The sequence below is a fragment of the Pan paniscus genome, chromosome 15, assembly GCF_029289425.2.
Source record: "Pan paniscus chromosome 15, NHGRI_mPanPan1-v2.0_pri, whole genome shotgun sequence".
NCBI classification, from domain to species: domain Eukaryota; kingdom Metazoa; phylum Chordata; class Mammalia; order Primates; family Hominidae; genus Pan; species Pan paniscus.
In genome coordinates, this window is record NC_073264.2 from 73,598,791 (window position 1) to 73,625,563 (window position 26,773).

Genomic DNA, 26,773 nt, shown 5'->3' on the forward strand with positions numbered 1-26,773 from the left:
CAATACATTTGTATTGTTTTCAGCTGCTAAATATGAGATAATCTGTTCCAGCAGCCCTTAGAAACAAATATAAAACCCCAGTCTCTCCCCTTCTCGTAGAATCTGAAGACCAAATTGTTCGTCCTCTTTGTCTTTAATATACCAGCATCTCCAAGCACCCTGCTGACTAGGAGTGCCTCTTATAGCCCCAATACGTGTATGTCTCATTCTGATGATTCAATACTTCCTTTTCCCATCAATAAAATACAACATTCAAAATATGTATGCCCATGTAATTTTACTGTTTCCTTTACAAAGCCTCTGACTTTATTTATGTAACTTAACAAAATAGATTTCCCTCTTCTAATACAATAAATTTCCCTTCCGACCAGTACCACTCATCTCTGACACTGGCCAGCAGATTAGTTGCTCGTAATGACTTTGGCTTTGTGGCCTGGTTCAGGTTGTCAGGACTTTCTGTGTTCCTTCTCCACGTGTTCCTCTATAGCATGTCTTGATGCCTCTTGCCTAGACCTTTTTTAGAGAAGGCGTGACATGGCACAAGCTCCCAGGAACAATTTCATTCATGCTTAATGCCTGTTGCAAAGTCATATTTTTTGCTCTTATGTTGGGTGGTCACAAAAATCTCACCTTGGGATCTCAACCACATTCTCCTAAACCAACATCACCATGAGCTCTCACCACCTCTCTTCCACCCACTTCTCTAATGATATTCCAGGATTTTTCTTAAAGAGATCTGGCTATGAGCCTGTATTTCATTACAGCTTAAATAATCATATTATTTCCCATTTCCTTAGTTGCTCTCTGGACTTTTAAGATTCTACTGCCTTAGGCTGGTCAGCGGACAGCTGCCTTCATTGCCATGCATATGGTAATAGGCAGCTGGAGCCTGCAGGCTCCTCTTGGGACCAGGTGCTGGCTGAATTCTCACCACAGCCTCTCCTGAGCCTTCCCTATTGTCCCCTCAGCCCAGCACTCACTCAGGGCTCTATATGGGGACTTGTCCACAGGACCTGACCTGGCTGGTTGGACCCCACTTCCCAGGTTGGAGATGTGACCACATCGAGGATCTGCTAGAACACATTTGGGGAGGGGTCTGATAAAAACCCCAGCCTGTCTCATTGAAATCTAAGGAAGCAAGAGGGAGGAGGGGAGGACATTTCATTTTTCAATCCCTATGTTCTACTTCAGGGAAATCTATTTCTGGTCTTAAAAAAAATTCCCCAATAACGTAATTAATTAAAAGAGGTCCTACCTTTTGCCTTGAGCTGCCAAGTGGATGTCTTTTATTTGAGATTCAAAGCTAACTAAGGCTGAGATTATTGGAATGGCCAGGGCAGATGTCCTGGGAGGACAAAGGGGGCCCCCCCCGGCTGTTTGCTCATCTCAGATTTTGAGAATGCCATGGATGCTCAAATGCCTCATAATTGGGAGAACCCCCCAATATGTCATCGTGACTCAGATCCTCTGGGGCACCTCAGTACAACTCGTCACCCCCTGAACAGGATTTCGGTTTTCTGCTGCTGTCTTGTCTTTGTGCTGATCTGAGCAAAGGAGACAGGTAGCCCAGTGTTCTCTCTGTATCTCCACATCCAGCTTGCTCTCTCACATTCCCTGTAGTGGGTTGAATAGTGGAGCCCCAAAAGATAGGTCCTAGGCCTTACCTGTGAAACCTGTGAATGTGACCTCCTTTGGGAAGAGTCTTTGCAGATGTAATTCAGTTAAGGATATCTACATAAATCATTATGGATTATCCAGAGACTCCAAATCCAATGACAAGTGTCCTTATAAGACAAAAAAGAGAGCAGATGACAGAGGCACAGAAGAAAGCCATGTGAAGACAAAGACAGAGATGAAAGTGATGCAGCCACAAGCCAAGGCATGCCTGGAGCCACCAGAAACTGGAAGGAAAAGAAAGGAAAGGAAAGGAGAGGCAAGGCGAGGTGAGACGAGGTGAGGCGAGGTGAAATTACCCCCTAGAACCTTCGGAGGGAGCATGGCCCTGCCAACACCTTGATATCGGACTTCTAGCCTCCAAAACTGAGTATAAACTTCTGTTGTTTTAACCATTTGTGGTCATTTGTTATTGCAGCCCTAGAAAACTAACATATTCCTCAACATGCAATGCCATTTCTTTTATAAAGAATTCAATTAGCCCAAGTAGCTAAGAAGTGGCTTCCAGGTGCAGCACCAACTTGCAGCCTGATCCTTCCTGCCATAGTGCTTTCTTACAGCTCCCTTGCCCACGTTCATTCTGCCTGAGATGTCGTAAAGCTCTTGATATGGTTTGCCTGTGTCCCCACCCAGATCTCATCTTGAATTCCCACGTGTTGTGAGAGGGACCCAGTGAGAGGTAATTGAATCATGGGGCAGGTCATTCCTGTGCTGTTCCCATGATAGTGAATAAGTCTCATGAGATCTGATGGCTTTAAAAATGGGAGTTTCCCTGCACAAGCTCTCTCTCTTTTCCTACTGCCATCCATGTAAGACATGACTTGCTCCTCCTTGCCTCCCACCATGATTGTGAGGCCTCCCCAGCTACATGGAACTGTAAGTCCATTAAACTTCTTTCTCTTATAAATTGCCCAGTCTCAGGTATGTCTTTATCAGCAGCATGAAAACAAACTAATACAGCTCTTACTGGTGAAGCCTGGCCCCAGGGAAGATGCATACCTTGCAGGAGATTTATAGGACAGAGGATGTGCCTCTAGTGTGCCCATGGTTTCGCTTGTCTATTTTATATTTGTAGAGGATTGTCAAGATTCTTTGGAGATGCTTTCCCATTTTCTATCACAATGGTCCTGAGTGCTCAACAAGGCTGTTATATAACATGATGAACTTGACAAAGATCGGTTAAATGACTCAACCAAGAATTCAAACTAAGGCTTTTCAACTGGGACCACTGCTTCTTCTACCCCACGGGTCATGATAAACACCTGGGACAGCGAGGAGGCTCTGAGGTGTCCGAAAATTTACATCCATCTTCAAAACCAAAATTACCAGGGGCTCTTTCATTTTGATTTGATGAATAAAACATCTTGTGTCCTGAATGTTTCAGAAAATTGAGGAATGAGATATGGTTCTCTCAAACTTGGATGTGCATATGAATCACCTGGGGGATCCTATTAAAATGCAGATTCTGACTCAGGAGGCCTGGGCGGGGACCTGAGATCCTGCATTGCTAACAGGCTCCCAGGTGATGCCAGTGCAGCTGGTTCATGGATCACACTTCCAGTAGCATGAGATGGCACCTCTGACTGATTTCTCTGCCTGTTCAGCATTAAGCTAATTGGCCATTATTGCCCTTTGCAATTCAGTAGTAGGAATTGTGGCTCTGACTTTGCTGTTGTGGGAGAAGATGCTGACACACAAGCTGGCAGTGCTTAAGGAAAAATTTTATTGTGGATCGATAACCATAAAAATATTCATACCTTTTGGTCAAATAATTCTGCTTATGGATATGCATTCTAAACAAATAACCCAGAAGATGAAAAAAAAAAATCTGTGTGAACAACGGTGTTCTACCACAGCACTATGTATATTAAAAAAGAAAAAATCTGTGTCTAATAAAAAGGAAACGATTAAGTAAATTGTAATAAAGTCACTCAATGCAACCAAGACAATATTGTAGACATATGTTCATCTTCTCCCTTTCCTCAAATGCAACATGTCACTAAAGGAACAAAAATGGCATGAACTCACAAGGTTAACAAACTATTAATAATTTCAACACATTTGTCCAAGATACAAAGTTTATGTAATTGGGGAACATAACCACAGGCCCCTATGTCTGTATTTGTTATTTTTAATTTTTTTAATTGGTCAGCGAGTACAAGGTATCAAAGTAAAATCTTACAATTTTTATACATTTCTGTATGCCTGAAATATTTCAAAATTTAATAAAAAAGAAAGTGCATAGGGACAGAGTAAAGAACATTCTAACCTACATGTTGGGGGCAGAAGTAATGTGACAAAGTGAGCCAGTTTTCGCAACAAAGCCTGGCCTTGGCTCTTGAAGGCACTAGGGACCATGGAAAGCAGGAATGAGGCATGGGGCTAACAGCAGAGGAATGGTCAAGTCTGTCACAGGAGACTTTGCACCCCTAGATCTCCTGCCCTACTAGGAAACAATCCTTCCCACCTACCACCACTGCAGGAGATGGGCAGTTTTTTCTTGAGAGAAATTGAGCCACATACGCTCAGAACTCAGACACATCAGATCTCATAAGAGACCACCTGAAAATAAGAGAATTAATGGAAGCTCTATGCACTGAACTGTGGGGCCTGTAGGGATGGAAAGTGTGATACCTTTCCTCATCTACCATAAGGATTACGGCCAACACTGCTATAACAAAAGAGGTTAACAAGAGAAAAGCATAAATGCATTTATTTCATCAGTTTCACGTGACACAGAAGCCTTCAGAAATGAAGACTCAAAGACCCAGGGAAAAGTGTATTTGTGCTTAGGTTCCATGAAGAATGGGAAGCCTTGTAGAAATGTGATTGGACAAAAGGGTGTGATCTACTGGTAACAGACTGAGGGGAGGAAACCCAGCAAGGCCTGTCTGTTCAGATTCTTCTTAGTGTCTCTGAGTAGCATTCCTACCTCCCAGGTAGGACCTCTCTGGAATGAGGGTTTTCAAGGGAGAAGGGAGCGAGTGACCTTTCTAGGTTTTGTGGCTTGCTTTGCAGGAGAGGCATTCTAGTTTCTATGACCCACTTTGGGGAAAAAGAATTCTTGTTTCTATGACTTACGTCAGGGGAGAAAAAGGGATGGGAGACGGGGGCAGGAGAGCAGGTGAAAGCCTTGGCTTCTGAGGCCCTTCCATTCTCCTTTAGTTCAAAGTACTCAGCATGCCAACATACTATACTTTAGAGTATCATGTTCTGAGCCCCAACAGACCCTCGGCCCCTCCCCGACCCAGCTCTCAGGCCTCCAGGAGCCAGACATATATACCCACAGGCAAGAGACTGTCAAAGTACAACCTGTGGGCCAAACCATACTCCATTCTGTTTTTGCAAATAAAGTTTTATTAGAACACAGTCACACGCATTCATTTGCAAGCTGTCTATGGCTGCTTTTATGCCACAGCAGTAGAGCTGAGTAGTGGCAACAGACACCATCTGGCCCACAAAGCCTAAAATATTTACTATCTAGGCCCTGCAGAAAAGGCTTGCCAATGCCTGCCCTAGGGAAAAATAGACGCCCCAGAGGAAAGACTCCAGATCCCTCATTTGGAGCTCCCATTAAAATACTGGTAAACTTCCCTATGACAATGAAGCCCATCAGTGACAAGCCCCATCCACACGCCCACTGAGCCGCCAAGCAGGTTTCAGTACAAATGGATGTCCAAAGATTTTCCAGACACTCAAGGAAGGCTCAGCGTGAAAGAGTATAATCAAAATAAACTGACAGAAAAAAGGAACTTGGAAGAACCAAAATAATTCAACAACTGGAAGAAACTTACAATAAAAGTATAGAACTCATATTATCTGAGAAATGAGAAGATATTTCATCCATAAAACAAGAACTAGACACTATGATAACCAAAAGTGAACTCTGAAACTTAGAAAGTAATGGCTCAAAATTAAAAAATAAATAAATAGTTAAAAGAGAGTTTAACAAAAAGACAAGGAGATGAAAAATGGGAGGGAAAATAAACAATTCAGGATGTCCAATATTGAACTGGAAAAAAATATAGGACAAGCAAACAAAGGAAACAAAGGGTATAAAATTAGTGATGAATACTATAAAATTCCTGATAATTATTTTCTTATCTATCGCACACTGTGCCCAGCATAGTAAATAACAACAACCAGCAAGGGCCATCATGAAATTTCAGAACACTCTAGCAATAAAGAGATGATTCTAAGTTGACAGACAGAAAAGAAACTGAACCAAAGAACGAGAATCAAAATGGATCCAGGCTTCTCAATAGTAACACTGCATACCAGAAAAAAAAACATAGAGTGATGCCTACAAATTTCTAAAGGAAAGAGATTTTTCACCTAGTGTTCTATGTCTAGCACTATCAGTCAAGTATGGAGATAAAAGCATTTTTAGACTTGCAAGGATTCTCATGCATCCTTTATTAGGAAACTACTAAAGGATGTGCTTCAACACAATCAGGGAGTAAAAGCAAGAGATAGACATGGAATCCAGGAAACATGGGCTTTTCAACACAGAAGTGAAGGAAGTCCCAAAGAGATCATTTTCCATCAAGTCTATAGAGCAAATGATCCAGTTTCGAGCAAGAAGACTAAAGACTTCAGGAAAGAGGATCTCTGGGAAACAAGAGGACAGAACTGCTCAATTATTTGATGTGTTTAAGGTATAAAAAAATGATTGCTAGATGTTTTACAGGTTTGTTAAAACACTTGCTTGGAAAAAGTAGTATGATATTTAGCTGAACAGCAAACAATTTGTATCTAGTTTAATAATGTTACACTGACCATTGATTTAACAAAAATTGTTACACAAATCTATTTGGAGGATCATGTAAGAAAAGGTGGGAGTTGAGGACTGGTGAATAGAAAGATAAATTCTTGTCTAAAATTAAAAAATCAGGAATAGATATAAAAGCGTATAATTTAGAAATATATAGGTAACTTTTAGAAAAAACATAAGGTGGAAAGTAGATGCCTCTCTGAGAAGGGATGGGAGGAAAAAATAATTGCTTTTGCTTTTTTAGTATATATAATCATTTGGTACTATTTTATTTTTCTAACTATTCACATACATTTTGATAAGAATAAAAATTAGTCTAAAATAAATTATATCAATCTATAAGATCAACATATCTATTAGATCATAATTATAACTAGAAAAGTTGCTTTTTTGGAAAAAAATGCAAATGGTTACTCCTTGTGGTCTGCTGGTATTTAAAAGTCTTTATCATAAGAAAGTCCTTCCGTTGGGAATGCTGAGCTGGCAGTCTGGTGGAGCTGTAGTGTCTTTTGTGTGTTCCAGATGCCTCGAGAATCAGTCTTTGTGGGAGGGTGGAACACAAACAGTTTTGACCAGTGTATTAGTATCAGTAAGGCTAGCATAACCAGGGAGAGATGCACCAAGGTTCAGGTAAAGAATCAAGTGAGGAAAAGATATATAAAATGCATGTATATATCATGGCTGCAACAGTGCAAAAATGGTATGTTCATAATGAGAAGGAAATAAGGACAAATGAAAACAGTTTGATGTGTCAGAAGTGGGAGCGGAAATACATTTTTTCCTTTAATTTAGAATTATGTGAAGACTGCTATAATGTTTGTGTAAAACAGAATAAAGGGGTTTTCTAAGGAAATCAGTGGCATTCTTTGCTCTGCCTCCCTCCTGCAGTTTAATTGCCTACACGGAACAATATGTGGAATATGACCCTTTGATAACACCAGCTGAGCCATCCAACCCTTGGATCAGCGATGACGTTGCTTTGTGGGACATAGAGATGAGGTAAAAAATGTTTTAAGGTTTGGGAGTGGGATGAATGTAGACAGAAATCCATGAGATCATGAGATTACCTTATATTCTATCTTAATTTGACATTTGTTATCGCTAGAACAGAAACCCCTCAAGTAGCCTCCCAGCTGAGTTCTACTTACAGTTTCTACCTCCTTATAGCTTTGATTTGTGCATGGATCCTTTGTGGCTTCCCTCTGACCCTTTGGATACCATGATAACTGAGACAGTCCCTCACCATTCCCTAGTTCTGATTGCTGGAAGAAAAGAATCTGTTGTTCCAATTTTTTTTCCTGTTAGACAGCAACAATAATGATAATAGCTGGCACGTATTCTGCATTGGCCACATCCTGCAGTAAGTGTCTCTCACTGAATCCCCTCAACAGGTAAACATTACTATTCTCACCACTCAGCAGTTATGGAAACTGAGGCACAGAGGAGTTAATGAACTTGCCCAAGGTCATACTGCTAGTACGGCAGAGTTAGGACTAGAACTCAGGCAGAGGGCTCCAGAACCATGATTTCATCACTCTGTTCTTCTGGAGTAACTGCCAGCAGTGATTCCAGCCAGTTTCTCCTTCCCTGTGAGGGAAGCCACTGTGTTTACTTAAGAGGGGAGGAACCAAAGCCCAGAGGGACTTGGACCACTTTCAGAATTACAGAAGGAAACACACAGACAAAGCTAGTGTGGTGTGCCTTCACACCCCCTGCACCTTGGCTGGATGAATTTTTATTTCCCTTTTCATGTCTCTATCACTCTCACATTGTCTTTCACTTTTGCCCCTTTTCTGGCTGCTTTTCCTGAAATGGAAAAAATCTTATAAAAATAATAAAAGTCGCAGATGCTCATTCTAAAAAGTTCAAATTATCCAGATGTGCGTAAAGAAGAAAATGCTCTCTTCCTCCAACCCGATTTCACCTTCCAGAAAGAACCTTTGTTTATAGTCTAATGCTGTGGTTCCCAGAGTGGATCAGAGCACCCTGAGCACTGTGGGGAACTCACAGAGTTACCACTGGATAGTCCAAATTTTTTATGGAAACACAGCGATGGTTGACACATGGCAGATACTGCATAAACTACTAGCTTAAGATGGTTCAGTTTCAACATTAGAGCACGTTACATCCCTTATGATGATACGCATCTTTGCAAATCTGGCTTTTCGGAGCAGTCACTATGATAAAAAGCAAGAACTGCACAAAAATTAACATGGAATAAGAAATAGGGACGGTAAGTTCCAACCTAATTCCAAAATTTAAGAAAATGCATAGTGCCCAATAGGTGCATATTGTAGTTATTTAAGAATGAAAACAAAATTTTCAATTTATGTGTCTTTCAAACAGCTACTAAGTTGTTAGGATACAAATACATATTAAGTTGATTGGTCCTAGCCATAATAAATGACACTGTTAAGTATTTCTTTTGGCCCAGGGGCACTGTGAAAAACTTACTGAGACGCTAAGGGTACCATGAGCTCAGCAAATTTGGGAACATCTGATTTAGTGTCTATTACTTTGGATTTTTATGCACATATAACATTCTATCCTTTTGTATAATTGGGTTCGATATATATACCCACATATGTACATACATATATATATAGTCCAATAATTTTTAAATTAATAGGTCGTGGCAGTCTTTCCATGTAAACACATATAGATCCACCTTACTCTTTTTAATAGCTACATAGTATCCCCTGGCACCGGTGAAGTAAGATTTATTTTACCAGTACCTGGATCATAAATGTTTAGCTTATGTCCTCCTTTTTTGCCACCATAAACAATGATTCCGGGAACATCTTTCTACACAAGTTCAATTATTTCATCAGTATAAATTTTCCAGGAGTAGAATTCGTAGAAATGGTATGCATATGTTAATTTTAGTTCATAGGTCCAGATTCCTCTTGAGCAAAACTGTAACACATCTTTTTCATTCCCTTAGCTTAAAAGTGCCCATTTCCCCACATTCTTACCATCCCAAGCATCATCAATCATTTTGTCTTTGCAAATCCAAAAGGTTAAAATAATTCTCATTTTACTGTTTTGTTTCCTTGTTAATATACTTGAGAATCTTTTCACATGTTTATTAGACAGATTCTAGCAATACGTTTTGCTTTGGATATTTGGATATAAAACAGTCACGTTTACTTGAATCATATATTTTATCTTTTTCCCGATATATTTCTGAATCTCATTCTTTGTTCTTGTTTCTTTTTCTCTTCCCTGACTTTTACTTTATTAATGTTATATTAACTTTGTAAAAACCCTAGTTTCTATTCTAGTTGTATTAACTTTTAAATGTTTTAATTAAAAACATCATCGATTTAAACAAACAAGAGTGAAGTATATAAAATAGTGAAGTTACCTTTGCCTCCCTTAAATCCCATTCTTCCCAGAGGTACGTTAACTTGATATATTTTAAACCAACATTTTTGAACTTGTATTTCTATGAACATTTAAAGAATAACTAGTATATAGTATGTATCTTCTTTCTAATATTTCTGATGAGCCCTAGGTAGTTCCTTCTAAGTCAAGAACTTAACTCTTTCTTTAACTCAGGATTTTTTTTCTCTTTTTTAAAAATTACTGCTGCTTTTTTCCCATTCTATCCTCACTTTTCAGGAAATCCTTTTTTAAGAAGTCTGGGCCTCTGGGATGGAGTTGCTACATCTTTTATATTTTCTCTATTATAATTTCCATCTTTTAGTCTTTTTATTCTATATTCAAAAGATACAGTTTCCTGAATTGCTCTTCAGAATCACTGCTTTGATTTTCACTGGTGTCCATTCTGTGATTTTATATTTTAGAGAGTTTTTCTTTTCCCACTGAGTGTTGGGAGAGTAGTTGATAATCAAGCTTTTCATTTCCAAGACTTCTTAATACTTCTTGGACTGTTCTTTTCTTAGTAGCCTGCTCTGTTCTATTGGTGTTTATCATGTTACTCCCCCTGGAGATGTGATATAGATTTTTTTCATAGTTTATATTTTTTCCATATTTTCATATCTCCTCTCTATTTCTGCCACTTAGTTTTATTCGGGGTTATTCATTAGAGAATCATCATTTCTGCTCATTGTTTCATTCATTCCTCTGGTCACTGCTCAGAGCAGATCATTCTTTTTGTATGCCCAGCTATTTGGAAGACTGCTCATTTTTATAAATGAAGGTCTTAGCTTTCAATCCTGCCATACATTAGAACCACCTGGAAGTTTCTAAAAAATACTAATGCCTGGTCCTCACACACAGCCAATTAATTCAGAATTTCTCACAATTGAACATTGTTTTTTAATCTCCCCACATTTTTTTTTAAATCTCCCTTTTTAAATCAGGGAGATTTAAAAAGTCTAATGTGCAGCCATGGCCTAGGACTCTATCAGTAGCTGGTGAGGGTGCTCTCAGTGATGGTATGGGCCAATGGTTCTAAGCCATGCTGTGCATCAGAATCACCTGGGCTCCTCTTTAAAAATACACGCATACTGGGGTGGCTCTGGGCGTCTGCATCTTGAGCAAGCACCCCAGGCATTCTGAGGCACACGACAGTTTAAGAAGTCCTGGTTTGGTTCACGGAGTTCCCCGGCAGGCTTTCCCCTGAGCAGTTCACACATGAGCAGGGCTGCACCTGAATGTATGAATGGATGGGCATAGATCAATTGCCAAGGTTCCCCTCTGGGTCCCGGGTATGTGGTCCAAGAACAGATTAAAAGATTGGGCCCTCTCTTACAGTGAGACAGGTGGCAATGGGAGTCTTGGGGAGGTAGACCCCTACCCTTCCTAGTGTGACATCCCTGCAGCCAAGTGTTCTACTCTGTGGGTCAAGCCCTGATGGAGTTTCTGACGTCTTTCTATTTCCTCGCCAAGGTACTCCCCAACAAGTCGACTCTTCTCCCTCCACTAATGGGTCTTAGGGGAACCCACTTGGATCTGTGAAAGCCAATGAGAGGTGGGGAGAAAGCTAATGTGTCTTTAATATCTCCCTGGTTCCCAAGATGTTTTTTCTCTGTGTGTGTGCTGTGCTGGCAGGAACACAATCCTCTGGCCTTACTGTCCATATGAGAAGCTGGCCGGGAAACAGCCCCCTTAACTTAGCAAACCCTTTTGGCCATGTGGAACCTGATCCATGTTCCTGAGTTGCTTCCATATGCCGCTTGTCTGATGCCACCCGCTGCCTCCACTTCCAATCCTGCTGCTCAGAGCTCGGGGTTTTCCAAGGCTTCTGTTGGGGACACTCAGCTATTTTCTTCTCTGATGCCTCCACTGGAATCATAGGCTGCTGTCAATCAGATATGTCACAAGTTCAGTCTATGTGCTTCGCGCCTTCCTGAAATTTCTCAAAGCTCTCATCTGCTGATAGGAAATTTCTTTGCCTCTACATACTGTGTTTAGTTTTTTTGGGTTTTTTTGTTTGTTTGTTTGTTTTACTTAACTGAGCTCTGGGCTTTTGCCTGTTCCCTCCTCGTTGGCCACTTGTCCCCCAGATCCTCACATGGCTGGCTTCACTTCTCATTCAAGTCTCACTCAGCACTGGTGTCCCTTCCTCAGAAGGGCTTTCTGTGACCACCAATCTAGAGTGGCCACCTCATCCCTCCAGCTGTTCTATACACATCCTCCTCCTGGTTCCCTTTCTAAATAGAATGATTTCAGCGCCTAGGCCTATCTGGCATACAGTGGGCACCGTGTGGGCTGGAGGGAGGATGGATGAATAAGTCATTCTTTATTTGATCATTTCATTGGTATTTGGGAAAGGAGGAGAGGCAAATGTGTGAACCTAATTCACAATGATAAAATGAACTTCCTCTTTTGTTCTTGAAAGTCAGCAAAGAAGTATGTAATCATTTAGGAAAATGGGGTCACATGGCCTATTGGTTTATTCCAACCTATTCAGCACTTTTTCCCCAAGGAGGTGCTACCTGCCCCCTACTACTCATGCCCTGGTTCTACTCCTGTTGTTCTAGCTTCGACTCTGAACTTCATGCCTAATCTAGGATAGCTACAGTGTTCTGTCCACTTACAGGCAGAATCAAGTGTTCAGATACAAGTGAAAACGAAGCCCTGTTTCTTCTCCCAACAGACTACTCCTACCCACTTAGTTGCTGGCAGTGATGTTAGGAAAAACAGGGTGGAATCAGTGTCAACATCACACTCCAGCCAAGGGATGGTTTCTGTCCACAAAACGAAGGCTGAAGATGACCAATAAAATAATTGAGTCACTTTCTCTCGGTTTCAGTTTAATTCAATACATTTGTATAGTAGTCAACTATGTGCTGTGTTCTGAACAAGAAGGGCTCTCAAGATAACAAATGTAGCAAGGTAAATAAAACATGCTATCTTACCATCTGGCACCAGAACTCCTCCTTGCTTGGCAAAGGACATTAAGCCACTTGGGGCAGAAGGTAAGGCCCTAAGGGCAGAAGGGTTGGCAGAGACTGAAACAACAAAGGGAGAGGGTTGTGCTGTCCTGCTGAGAAAACGAGACAAATGTATTCTCTGTTCCTGAGAGGGGAGAACTAAGGGCAGGGGAAAGCAGGGGAGGGAGAGAAGCCAGAGGCCAACAAAAACTAAGTCTCTGTGCAAGGCCAGGGAAATGCCTAGCGTTGAGGTGACCAGGGACTTTTCAAAAGCAGGAATGTCTAGTATGTGGTTTTTTAAATAGTAGGCTGCCAGGAGGTGCAATATGTACCCATTTTTCAAGACCCTCAAATTCCTGTAAGGCCCCCAGCCTCCCAAACGCTTCATGAGAGGAGGGGTTTGGTGGGTGTGGGTGAAGGTTTGTGGGAAAGGAGAGACAGTGAGAACGCAGGACTCCCTTAGGAATTCATGCCAATCTCAGGTGGGCTTTGGACTTCACTGGGCTGGGTGAAGGGGTCCAGGCAGGCTCGTTATGATTTCCAGGGCCCAGGATGTCACCGACAATGTCTAAATTCTGCAAGGTGGAGAATATACTGTGTCTGGTGTGGGGAGGTTACAGACAGCCAAATGGAGGATGGCCATAGCAGCTGAATAGAATCACGGACAAGATGACATAGGATATACAATAAATAGCAGAAAATTGTGCTTTAATTCTTTCTCCTTCTCAGACAAGCTATTCGATCTGGAAGTCCAAGGATAAGAAAGTTATATTCAGAGGGGAAAAAAGGCAACTGTTTTAAAGGGTGGGCAAACTACACCTCAAGTTTATGCAACATAGTGAGCTGTGATCGCACCACTCCGCTCCCGCCTGGGTGACAGAACAAGACCCCTAAAGAAAAAGAGTAAATTCTGAGAAATAAAGTTTAATTAAAGAAAATAGTGATCGCCAGGGCTTCTCATTGAGGAGAAGTCAGTCAAAAGTTGCCTGATGACGTAATTCTTTATGTCATCTGAAAACCACCAGGAGAGTGTCCCAGGGATACGTATGTAAAGTACTTCTGGTGGTGCCACTAACTAGATGCTGGAGTCTAATGAAACCTGGTGTTGTCAGCAGAATGTGGTTTGTGATTTGCTCTCTCCGCATGACTTCAGTTTAGCTCTCCCTCTCTGCTGGGTATCAGGCACATGAGCAAAGAGCTACAAGGAACCTGGCTTGTCCAGCTTGGCCGTAGGCATTCACTCCCAGCCAACCTGACCTGCTGAGAGGCAGAGATCATCCCTGAGCTGCCCATGCACAGCGAGTTTGACAGAACTATTAATCCGGAATATTAGTCAAGCTCCTTTCTTATGGTGGTGGATCTCCAAATATGGCCCCATTGGTGCCTTCCCTCTTTACATCAAGTAGGACACCAAGACCAAGACCAGATGAAAAGAGAGGGAGCACCTTTTTCCCTCTCTCAAACTATTTGAGAACCAGTAATCCAGGACCCCTGTGGTGGCTTCCACCTTGGTCATTTGAAATATTTGCTCTTGAGACATTCCTTCTTGGAATCCATCTGCCATGCTTGGAGAAGCCCAAGCCGTTGGAGAGGCCATGTGCAGACAGTCTGGTCAGTAGCCTCTGCTGAGCTCCTGGTCAGCAACTAGCATCAGCTGTTAGGTGATGAGCCCTCCTGGATGCACAGCCCAGTCAAATCTCCAAATGACCCCACCTCCAGCTGCCATCCAACTACAACCATGTGATCCCCAAGTGAGAACCACCCAGTGGAGCCTAGTCAACCCATAGGAGAGTGAAAGAGACTAATAAATGGCTTTTTTAAGCCCCTGGATTTTAGGATGGTTTGTTACACAGCGTAAAGAACTGGGCCAGGCGCGGTGACTTATGCCTGTAATCCCAGCACTTTGGGAGGCCAAGGCAAGCGGATCACGAGGTCAGGAGTTTGAGACCAGCCTGGCCAACATGGTGAAACCCCGTCTCTACTAAAAATACAAAAATTAGCTGGGCATTGTGGCAGGCAGCTGTAATCCCAGGTACTCGGGAGCCTGAGGCAGGAGAATAGTTTGAACCTGGGAGGCAGAGGTTGCAGTGAGCTGAGATCGTGCCATTGCACTGCAGCCTGAGCGACAGGGTGAGACTCCATCTCAAGAAAAGAAAAGAAAAGAAAAAGAAGTAACTGGACCACTCTTCATTGGAGTATTCAGGACCCTCAGGTTGTTCTTGAGGTATTAAATAAAATTATGATTGTTTCTTTAGTAGCCTTGGCTCTGAGATGGGGACATTGGATTATTTTCTTTTTAAGGAACTGCCTTATTTCGTAATTTTTCTAATAACTTGTCTTAGTCTGTTCAGGCTGCTACAGCAAAAATGCCATATACTATGTGGCTTAAAAACAATATAAAATTTTTTTTCACAGTTCTGGAGGCTGGGAAGTTCAAGGTCGAGATGCCACAGATTGGGTGTCTGGTGAGGGCCTCCTTCCTGGTTCATAAATGTCTGGGTCCTCACATGGCAGAAAGGCAAGAGAGCTCTAGGGTGTCCTTTTATAAGGACACTAATCCCACTCCACATGACCTAATTACCTCCCAAAGGCTTCACCTCCCAAAACCATCACATTGGGGGTCAGGATTTCAACATATAAATTTGAAGGGGAACACAGACATTCAGTCCACAACATTCTACCTCAAGATCCCCAGAATTTATGTCCTCTTGCATGCAAAATACATTCTTTCCATCTCAGTAGTCCCCGAAGTCTTAACTTGTCCTGGCATCAATTCTGAAGTCCAAAGTCTTATCTGAATATCATCTAAATCAGATATGAATGAGATTAAAGATACCATTCATCCTGAGGCAAATTCTTCTCCAGCTGTGAACTTGTGAAACCAAACAAGTTATGTGCTTCCAAACTACAATGGTGGGAGAGGTATAGGATAGACATTTTCATTCAAAAAGAGAGAGAGAGAGAGAGAAATAGGAAAGAAGAAATGGGTAATGGGTTCTAAGTAAGTCCAAAATGCAACAGGGCAAAAAACATTAAACCTTAAGGCTCTAGGAATAATTCTCTTTGGCTCAATGCTCTGTCTTTTAGACCCACTGGGGCAGCAGCCCCACCTCCATAGCTCTCCTGGGCTGGAGTCATACACCCATGGCTTTCCTGGGCTGATGCTCTTGTCTTCCAGGCCCATTTGGGTGGCAGCATCATCCCCACAGCTTGGTGGGATGGCCCTACAGCAGCTTTCTCCTGGGGTCCCTATGGCTTTCCCAGGCTGGGGTTCCTCACCTGCAGCTCTTCTGGGCAGCCCAGTCCACCATGGCTCTGCTGGGTGCAGCCCATATTGCAGCTTTCTGTGGGGACCCCATCCCAAGTCACTGGGCAGGAGCATCCTGATCTACCTAAATTGAAGAGATGAGTTGATCCTTTAAAACTGTTCTGCTCTCCTACTACATGTCCCTTGAACTCTGGGCCTATGGTGCAAGTGGCAGACCTGATGAACTCTGAATTGCTTTTGAGTAATTCTTCCATTGTCTTGAAGAATAGTTCCTGGATTCTGTTAAGATGACTCATCCATACTAATATACTTATCAAACAGTCACTTGGCCACACTATTAGTGGTCTCATTTTTTGCATATGAATAGACAAAGAATTTTTCAGATCTTCAGGTTCTGGTTTCTTTTTGTGCTTAACAATTCTGTCTTTAAGTCACGTTTTACTACAAGTAGTCAGGAAGAGCCAACCTGCACCTTCAACACATTGCTTAGAAATTTCCTCAGCTAAATATTTAATTTTGTTGCTTGCAAGTTTTACCTTTCACAGAATACTAGAACCAAATAAAATTCAGCCAAATTCTTTGCCACTTTATAACAAGGATCAACTTTTCTCCAGTTTCTGGTGATATATGTCTCATTTATGTCTAAAACTCATCAGAATGGCCTTTACCATCTATATTTCTACCAGTATTCTGTTCAGGATTATTTAGGTATTATCTAGGAAGATTGAGGCTTTCTTTATAGCTCTCCTCTTTACTTTCTGAGCCCTCGCCAGAATATCCTTTAAAGGCCTGGTTACAGCAGTTTAGGTTCCTCTCCCCTCCTCTCCCCTCCCCTCCTCTCCCCTCCCTTCCTCTCCCCTCCCCTCCTCTCCCCTTCCCTCTCCTTTCCTTTCAAGATGGAGTCTCACTGTGTCACCCAGGCTGGAGTGCAGTGTCAGGATCTCAGCTCACTGCAACCTCCACCTCCTGGGTTCAAGCAATTCTCCTACCTGAGCCTCCCGAGTAGCTGGGAATTACAGGTGCCCACCACCACACCCAGCTAATTTTTTTTTTTTTTTTTTGTATTTTTAGTAGAGACGGAGTTTTGCCATGTTGTTCAGGCTGGTCTCAAACTCCTGACCTTGTGATCCGCCTGCATTGGCCTCACAAAGTGCTGGGATTACAGGCGTGAGCCACTGCACCCAGCCAATTTAGGCTTTTGCTAACATATATCTCAAGACCCTTCCAGCTTCTATTCATTACACTGTAAGCCACGTTCACATTTTTAGTTGTTCATTACAGCAGATTCCCACTCACAGTACGAACTTCTGTCTTAGTCTGTTAGGACTGCTGTTACAAAAATATTATAGACTGTGTGGCTTATAAACAACAGAAATTTATTTCTCACAGTTCTGGAGCTAGGAAGTCCAAGATCAGAGTGCTGGCAAATTCAATATCTGGTAAGGATCTGCTTTCTAGTTCATAGATGGCTGTCTTCCTGCTGTGTCTTCACATGACAGAAGGGAAAGGGAGCTCTCTCTGGTCTCTTATAGAGTACTAATCCCACTCCTGACCTAATCACCTCCCAAATATCCTGCCTCCTAATACGATCACATTGTGGATCAAGATTTCAATGTATTAATTTGGAGAGGGACACAAACATTTAGTCCTTAACATAATTCTTAAGTGTTTTGAAGATAGCTTGTATATTCCCCAAGTCTTAGTTTAGATATTGATTGAGGCAAATGTAGTAGAAGGCAAGGTAACAGAGTGGAAAAAAAGAATAGGCTTTGGAGACAGGCAGTCCTGGGATCCAGGTCCTGGCTGCCACCTACCAGCTGTGTGACCTTGGACAATCTGACCTCTTTTGAACTCTGGATGTTTAAATACAATGTCAGCCTCCCTGGCTTATATTAAGATTTTAGGGCACTGTAAGGAAAGCTCCTTACACCATGCCTAGCACTATGAAGCTCCTGCAGAAATGAGCATTGATATAGACAATTGCTTCCTTTGAATCTGGCTTTCTTGTCCTCAGTTTGGTAACTTTCCTCCATCTCTAGCTGGGGGATCAGCAGAAATGAAAGACAGATACCCTTGGAGAGCTTTGCTATGTGTTGGTTTGGGCTGTCCAGTGGGAGGCAGGAACTTGGTAAGAATGACGAGGCACAGAGGACAAATAAGAGTTAGAAAAAGGCATCCAGCTAGCGATTAGAAAACACTGTCAGGATAAGGACACTTCACCCACATCACTATACACATTTCTAAACTGATTTCATTTTAGTGTTGAACACTTGCCATGTGAAAAGTCCTATGCTCAATACAAAGACACATGAAATATGGTCCCTGACCTCAAAGAGCTAAAAAAAAATAGCTGGAAAGACAATGACATAAACTCTTGAAAATCCAAATGCTGACATAAAACTCTACTAGAGAATATGTCCCAAGGAAATATCGCTACACAATGGATGTAAAGAGACTGTGCTTCTGTGGATTGTTTGCTTGAATTTGGCTGAGGGACAGTTATTGTACCACTCACCTGGAGATGGATGTTGAAAGATATTTTAATTTGCAGAATTATTTTATAACCATAAGAGACCATTCAGTGGTAACAACATGTTCAAGTCTTTTCTTAAACCTTAAAGTGGATGATATTGGGAATACTCAAGTGATACAGAAGAGATATGTATAGGGAAGATGTATCTAGGAAGCTTTTAATAGAACAGACTCCCAGTAGTGAAATCGTACTAGGAAAATAAGGAAGAAATGTGGATCATCCAGTTGTAGAAATACAATTGTGAATAATGGATAGTGGAGGGAAGCCAAGTATACATGGTTACATTGTATCGACTAAAAATTCATGTCTTTCCCAGAACCTCAGAATCTGACTTATTTGGAAATAGAGTTGTTGCAGATGCAGTTAGTTAAGATGAGGTCGTACTTGAATAGGGTGGGCCCCTAATCCAATATGACTGATGACTTTATAAGAAGAGAAAGCAGGCTGGGCACAGTGGCTCACGCCCGTAATCCCAGCACTTTGGGAGGCCGAGGCGGGTGGATCACAAGGTCAGGAGATCGAGACCATCCTGGCTAACACGGTGAAACCCTGTCTCTACTAAAAAAAAAAAAAAAAAAAAAATTAGCTGGCCATGGTGGCGGGTGCCTGTAGTCCCAGCTACTCGGGAGGCTGAGGCAGGAGAATGGCGTGAACCCAGGAGGCGGAGCCTGCAGTGAGCCGAGATCACCCCACTGCACTCCAGCCTGGACAACAGAATGAGACTCCATCTCAAACAAAAAGAGAAGAGAAAGCAGAGACACAGACACTTACAGAGCAAACACCATGTGGAGACACAGAAACACAGGAAGAGAGAGTGCAGTGATGCATCTGCAAGCTGAAGAATGCCAACATCAGAAGTTAAGGAAAAGTCATGGACCTGGTTCTCCCCTAAAGCTGTCCAATAGAGCATGGCCCTGTCAACACCTTGATTTTGGACTTCCAGGCTCCAGAACTGTGAGAGAATAAATTTCTGCTGTTTTAAGCCACCCAGTTTGTTAGTCCTTTGTTATGGCAATCCTAAGAAGCTAATACACCAGGGTATCCTGTCTCTCTAGACCCATTTATTTCTGCTGAACTGTGACCTTGCAATTTTCCACATACCCCCACCTTCTGTCCTAAGCATCCCTCTGATTCTACATCTACAGTGACACCCCAAGATTTCTGGCCCACTCCAAAAATTGCCCTTCTCCCACTCTTGCCACCACCAAGGAATCTGGTAGAATGAATGTGGACTCACCACTTGGGTACCAGAAAGGGGTGACACTGGTGGTGGGTGTGCATCCATGAGGCAGTCACTACAAAGTCTGAGTGAATTTCTACAGCTGCTAATATGGGCACAGCCCTCATTCGAGTACAGCTGCCACTAGTACCATCCCTGGAGAGCCCTGAATCCTCCTCTGGTAAAGAGTAAATGGTTGGGTCCATCCTTGGTCATAGCATGACCTTGGCAGAAAGAGACAATGTCCTGCAGTCTCTGGGGCTTAAATTTACTGCCAGCCTCAACCCCAGGGGAATGCTTCCACAAACAGTATTTTTGGTTCCCTTGAAAGTTATTGAGTTTGATTAGGTCTGTGGCTTGCGTTTGAGAGAATCCAGGATTTGTCTTCATGTCTTGTTGTGAAAGGCCTAGCCTGGTACTTTGGAAGAGGTGTTTCATGGAGTCTCCCATTGTTTGACCTGATGGGGTTAGTCTACCACCATGACCCTATTGGACTATGCCTGGAAATGCAGAGTTGCAAGCCAGAGGCTCCCTGACCTCCAAGCTCATGATCTATTGGTCATCATCATTGTAATTAGAAGATACTGCTGTTGCTGATTTTGTGTGTTGGTGAAGAAGTAGTTGGGTTTGGATGCGGTATGTCTAGAGCTGCATACCAATATAGTAGCCACTAGCCACATGTAGCTATTTAAATTTAAATTTGAATCATTTAAAATTAAATGAATTTTAAAATTCAGTTCATCAGTCACACTAGCCAGTTTTCAACAGCCCAATAGCCACATGGGGCTAGTGGCTGCCATATTGGAGAGCACGGTTATGGAATATTTTCATCATTGCAGGAAATTATACTGGACAGCGCCAGTCTACAGTTATTTGCTTTCCCAAGCTTTCCCCGCACACAAGCTCTTTTTTTTTTTTTTTTTTTTTTACTAAGTGGAATTTTCCAAGTATTGAGAATATGTCAACTCCATAATAAGAGGAAACATGATTTAATCTCTTACTGTCTGTTGGAAATAATAAAATATATGCATGTATTTTTTAAAAGAGGAAAAATGAGTATTGCTAGACCAATGTTTCCCAATTTGTAATGTGGACATAAATCACCTAGGGTTCTTGTTGAACTGTAGGTTCTGATTTAGCAGGTGCAGGTGGGGCCTATGGTTCTTCTTCTGGTTCACAGACCACACCTTGAATAGGGAAGAGTTGTAGCATGTGACTTGTGAGTTAGGACCTTATCACTGTTTAAAGGGCCAAGGACATAAATACAGCAAGTGAACTTTAAATGGAAAGACAGAAGCTGAAGGAAATACTCTTATCGCCCAACACCAGAAGAATTAGACCAATGCCCATTCTTTAGTCTGAATGTGAGACAGCATAGCAAAGATGAGCTATGCAGCATGGCAGAATTAAGAACTGGGGCCGGGTGCAGTGGCTCACACCTGTAATCCCAGCACTTTGGGAGGCTGAGGCGGGTGGATCACGAGGTCAGGAGATTGAGACCATCCTGGCTGACATGGTGAAACCCTGTCTCTACTAAAAATACAAAAAATTTAGCCAGACGTGGTGGTACGCACCTGTAGTCCCCGCTATTCGGGAGGCTGAGGCAGGAGAATTGCTTGAACCCGGCGGGCAGAGGTTGCAGTGAGCCACAATCACGCCACTGCACTCCAGCCTGGGCGGCAAAGTGAGACTCCATCTCAAGAAAAAAAAAAAAAAAAAGACCTGGTGCCCTCTGGAGCCTTGCTGTCTAGATTTGATTCTTGACTTCATTACTTCCTAGCTGTGTATTCTTAGGCAAACTACCATGAGACCTCACTTTCCCTATCTGGAAAATGGGAATCATACTAGTACATTTTTCACAGAGCAGTTGTGAGGACTCAGTGGGTTAACAGATGTAAAATGCTTGAGACGGTGTCTAGCACACGGTAAGCACTGTGCATGGTTGTTAAATCAATAAGTGCATGTAACATTCTGCTTCTAACAAGAGAATATGCTTTACTCTGGATGTGTCAATACATTTCTGACCAGTTGTACATCACTTGGCTTGAAACAGGACCATAATTTCTCCCCTGAGGATTGAGGAAGGGGTGGGAGGTGGAGGATAGTGTGTTTTGATGAAAGATTGGGTCCATGAAGCATCCTGGGTTATAGTACTAGTGAAAAAATTAGAGTCAAAAGTTGAGTCCATAATTGATAGGAATGGTCCAGGGAGCTTAATCAATGGCATGGTAGACAGCAGCCATTTGAAGGGCATGCCGGCAACCATCACTTAACATGCCTCCTTAAAGAAACTGTTCATCATTGGTTACTGTTGGTGTACCAAAGTCTGCATTTGGAATTTGTGCAGCTTTTGTAGAATCTGCCCCTTAAATATGAGATGTTTCCCTTTGGTGAGTGACTGCAAAACAGACTTGAGTCACTGAAGAGAATATGACACGAGCTTTTCTCTGGTATTGATCTTCTTTAAACCTTCTTCCTTCACCCCAAAGCAAAGAGCCCAGCCAACAGCGAGTAAAAAGATGGGGCTTCTCTTTCGATGAGATATTGAAGGACCAGGTGGGGCGGGACCAGTTTCTACGATTCCTGGAGTCCGAATTCAGTTCAGAAAACCTCAGGTAAATCTCTCAAAGTTTGAGCTGTGTGCGGAATGTGTGTGAAGAAATTTGCATAATCGATCTCTCCATCTCTCTCTCTCAATGAAACGTTATCAGGGTTCGAATTCAAATGCCAGCTAATCTGGCTGAGGTTGAAATGGAGAAGAACAAATTAAAATATGTAACTCTGTCACCGCCATAATAGCACCTACTAACACCAGCATGTTTCAGTTCAAGTCTATATGACCTTTGTGCGACTAATTGGAAATAAGTCTTCAATAATAATTAGTCAAACGGATTTGACAACATCATTCATTAAGTACAGCCATAGAACCAGGGAGCTTCAGAGTGGAGAGGCATCTCAGAGGCTGTCTCCTCAAAACTTCCCAGTCTGGGGTCCTGAATATCTGAGAAGCTAAACGGAAGAGGGAGGAGTCAGTGGGCTCATTTCAGAATTTCAAAGAGCAAAGTAAATATCACTCAGTAACTGGTGATGTAACTGTAGCAGCTACGTAACAGTAGCAGCTAATAAAAACATGCTTTTTTCTTTTAGAACGACTTCTGTCGACTCCAAATAGTGGTTACTCTGATCATCTGACGCCAGTGAGAACACCTGATTGTTCCTATTGGTCTATAACTAATACTTGATGAGGGAAATGTATTAATAATTACTATTTAATAGGAGAAAAAAATAAGATATTCAAAACCTCAGGTCCAATATGAGAGGAAGAAAAGGGGGTGAATTGAAAGGAAAAGTCTCCTTGGTTATGAAAAATTTGGGAACTTGTTTATTTAGACTTTTATGGTATTAGATGAAGAATCAGAAATCTGCAGAAAATGTGACTTATCTGAGACTTATCTAGTGATCTTAGCAAACTGGTGACTTTTTAATGGGTAAGATGGAATCTCTCTCTTTCTTTTTTCTTTGTACCAGATTTTGGTTTATATAGTAGAGTAACACCTATCTTCCAGTGCTGTTTTCTTTAAAGATGTCTTAATAATGTTTCAATATTGTATTACTTTAAAAACTCAGAGCATGTGCTGCGGGCAAAGGACTGCCCCTCCAAAGTTAATGTGCAACATCCATGCACTTATTTGAAGTTGAGACCATCGGTCCCATACGTCAATCAAGTGCTATTTATGCTACACCTGTGCTGTATCAAGCCCTGTGAGAGTCTGCTGAGAGATGCCAGTCAAGATGTGTGATCTTTGCCTGTAACGACCTTGTAGGTCCTTGAGGAAAAAACACAAGAAATGATTAAATCATTGAATGTCTATAAATGAGTGTAAACTCTAAGAACCATTTCGAAAGCATTTAAAGGAGAAGAATCAAAGCTGAAGTAGTTAAATCATAAGCTGGACTTTGAAGAATACACAGGATAATAGTAGACGAAGAAGGAGGAGAGAGAATATTCCAAGCTGGAGGACCAAATGAGGAAAGAGGTGGCCGTGGGACTCTCCCACTCCATAAGGTCCTGAGAGGACACATAGATGCCGACTAGCTGTATGGAGCGTGCTGTTCTAGGCATCCACGTGTCTGTTATAAACCAGACAAGGTTGAGTATCTTATTTTGGGTTATTATACAAGAGCCTTTCCTTGTGCTGAAGCATGATTCCAAACACATCTCAGAGCTTCATTTCAATGCCTAATGAAGTATTTGTAACAGAAGGCTTGACTTCTAATACTCTTCACTAGGGTGGTGCTCAGACTAGCCTCCCAGTATAGGAAGGAAGGCTCTCTGTGGCCAGCTTGATGGACCCAGGTGGCCTCTCTGTGTAGCCAGCTCAGTCCCAGTTTCCACTCCCTCCATGGTCCCTATGAGCCACCCCTGGGAGTCCTTCTCATCTTCCCTTCTTACCTGTTCCCCTTGTGTCTCCAAGATGGAGCGGTATAGAGGCCCCCTTTACCTAACTACCTCTAAGCCCGTAAGTAGCCTCAGGACCCTCTGCTGCCTGCACTCTTGCAGAGAGCTTGAAGAATGACCCAGAGTTTGGTCATTGTGAGGGTCCCAGGAGCATCCACTGGCTCAGCTGCCACCTTGCCTGGTCAGAGCATTCATTCTAGAAAGTCCCGAGTGTAGCCAGAACCACATATCAGTTCAGACTAGTTTCACAAATAATGCATCACACTTAAAGCCCAGAGTGCACCAAGGAGTGTGTCCCTGGCAGGTGTTCAGTGCTTCTTCCTGCCATCACCTCCTGTGCCTCTGCCAGCTCCTTTCCCCATGCCAGGAGGGCTACATTTAATCTTGGGTGAAAGCATGCATGTGAGCATGTGTTCATGTGCCAGAGCCTAAACCACACCCCCAGAATGCAGAAATCCAGACTTCAGAGGGTCACCCCTGCTCCATGACAGGAAAGGAAATAGAATAGCAGGGAGGAAAAGGATAGCCAAGGGCCTCTAAAATCCTCTCTGGATGCCCAAATTCCATTTTTATGATATTCAGCATAACTGGATACATGGTGGGTGAGAGAGAAGCTCAGTCGTAAATCACATAACTATAGGACTCTTCAGTCACCCATCACAGGGCAGCCTTTTCCCCATTCCATTGTGTTCATCCCTTCAGCTGCAGATATCATCTTAGCACCAAACGTGGCACAGGGCTGGCGGATTTAGAGCTGACTGAGTAAATATCAGGGTGGCCAGGCATGGCTGTACAGATGCACCTCCACTGTGGCTCATGCCATGGAGGCCCCTGGGAGTTGTGCAATATGGCACAACTTGAGGATCCTGCCAACCTGTCATGTTGGCCGTGCTGGAGTCGTCCCTTCTCCGCAGGATTGGTGAGGGGCCCAGGCCACTGGCATTGGAGCATGGCAGGAAAAAGCCTGACCAGAACTCACCTGGGTAAATTACAAAGTGCTTCTCCACTTCCTCTGTCCTCCTGTGCTCCCTCTCATCTCTCCAGTGAAAGGGCTGCTTAGATCATAACATTCTTGCACAACCCACGGGGTGCCAGTTAAGTAGCCAAGTGGCTGAATTTCTATCAGAGCTTCAGAATGCGGAATGGAGGAGCCCCAGAGTGTCACCCTGGATCCTTTAAGGAACAATTTCTATGATGACGTAATAGAAGTTGACATCCCCTTTGATCAGTGTCTTCTGGGTGGGTCTGTGAGATGAGGGTGGGGGCATCATCTCTGTGGACTGGGTGGGGTATGACCAGCAGCGCATTTTGCTGAAGCTGTGAGCTCTCTGTGGCAGGGTCTACCTCTTTTTCTCCTTTTCTGACCCACCTGAGCTGGGTGCAGGCTCCCTTTGCACCGAGTGGACCCACAGACAGCTGTTTCTTGAGTGCCTTGGGAATGCTCATGGCTTCTGTCCACAAGGCAGGGGCCTCACAGCTCTGATGCAGGGAGCTCCGCTCAGTTTCTTGGCCTCATCCTTCTTCCTGCTTTGTGCATTTTCCCAGAATAATGACAGTCACTCCTTCCCATCTTTGCTCCCTCTCCCACATCTCCCCTACACAAATCTTTGTCCTCCCTGGCTTGACACCCTCTGGTGCACAGCAGAGAATGAGTTAAAAATCAAAACCCACAGCAAAGAGTGTCCCCCGTACATTTTTTATGAGCTGTAACATCTCCTGAGAGAAGGTAGTTGTTCTTCTAACCTGCAGATTGATGATCCGAGTTCCACACAGTGTCGGCTGAAGGGAGAAGCAATTAAAAGAGAACACAGTGGGGCGCCAGGTTCATCTCGAGAGCTCTTGTCTCTGGCAGTTGCCCTGAGTCCAAGGAAGACCTCAGAAGGTTCACTAGGCCCAGCAGGATCCACCACTTACCAAACCCATGATTAATAGGAACAGAGGTGACTCCCACGACACCACAACCATCTGCAGTGTTTCAGTCACTGCCCAGTGAACAGAACTCAGCTTCAGTGGTGCTGGGGGTGGTTACTAACGTAGGCACCCCAGAATTTTAGCCCCACCGGGAACTAAACCAAGTTTAAGCCCTGCTGCCTACGTCTCTGGTTGACCAGCAGAGGGCATAGAAACACTTTCTTCTCTCCCGGAGTTTGCTTTTTCTCTGGGAGCGAACCAAAAGCTGTATTTTCTAACCCATGAAAATTCTAGTTTATGAAAAGATATGTAAACTGGTGACTGAGGGCCTGCCCAGACCTCCTGGTAGGATGGAGAATGATCAAGGGCCAAATGGTTTGTCTTACCCAGCCAGCCTTGAGAAAATCCTCTTCCTTGAAAGCCTCTAGGGAGAAAGGAGGCTCCCACTGGGGCAGCCCCTGGATGGTCCTCCAGTCCTGTTCTCCACTGCTTCGCCCCAGTGGTATCTGAGCCCAGGCTGCCTCGCTCCAAAAGCTAGTTTCCCCGCCAGCATTTCTAAGTCATGAACACGGATCAAATGCCCGCACAGGG

General features: G+C 43.0%; 1 protein-coding gene across 19 annotated transcripts in view; it reads left to right on the forward strand.

The window, feature by feature from the left end:
- The window catches only part of RGS6 (regulator of G protein signaling 6), a 635,028-nt gene that overhangs the window by 556,412 nt on the left and 51,843 nt on the right, over positions 1 to 26,773 (forward strand). For 12 of the 19 annotated variants that reach the window (XM_057299740.2, XM_057299747.2, XM_057299741.1 and 9 more), the window contains exons 13-14: positions 7,337 to 7,447; positions 22,302 to 22,427. In XM_057299740.2, coding sequence (XP_057155723.1) covers positions 7,337 to 7,447; positions 22,302 to 22,427 — 237 coding nt within the window. The remainder of the gene's footprint in view (positions 1 to 7,336; positions 7,448 to 22,301; positions 22,428 to 26,773) is intronic. The other 7 variants (XM_057299752.1, XM_057299743.2, XM_057299749.2 and 4 more) reach the window with 2 other exon arrangements.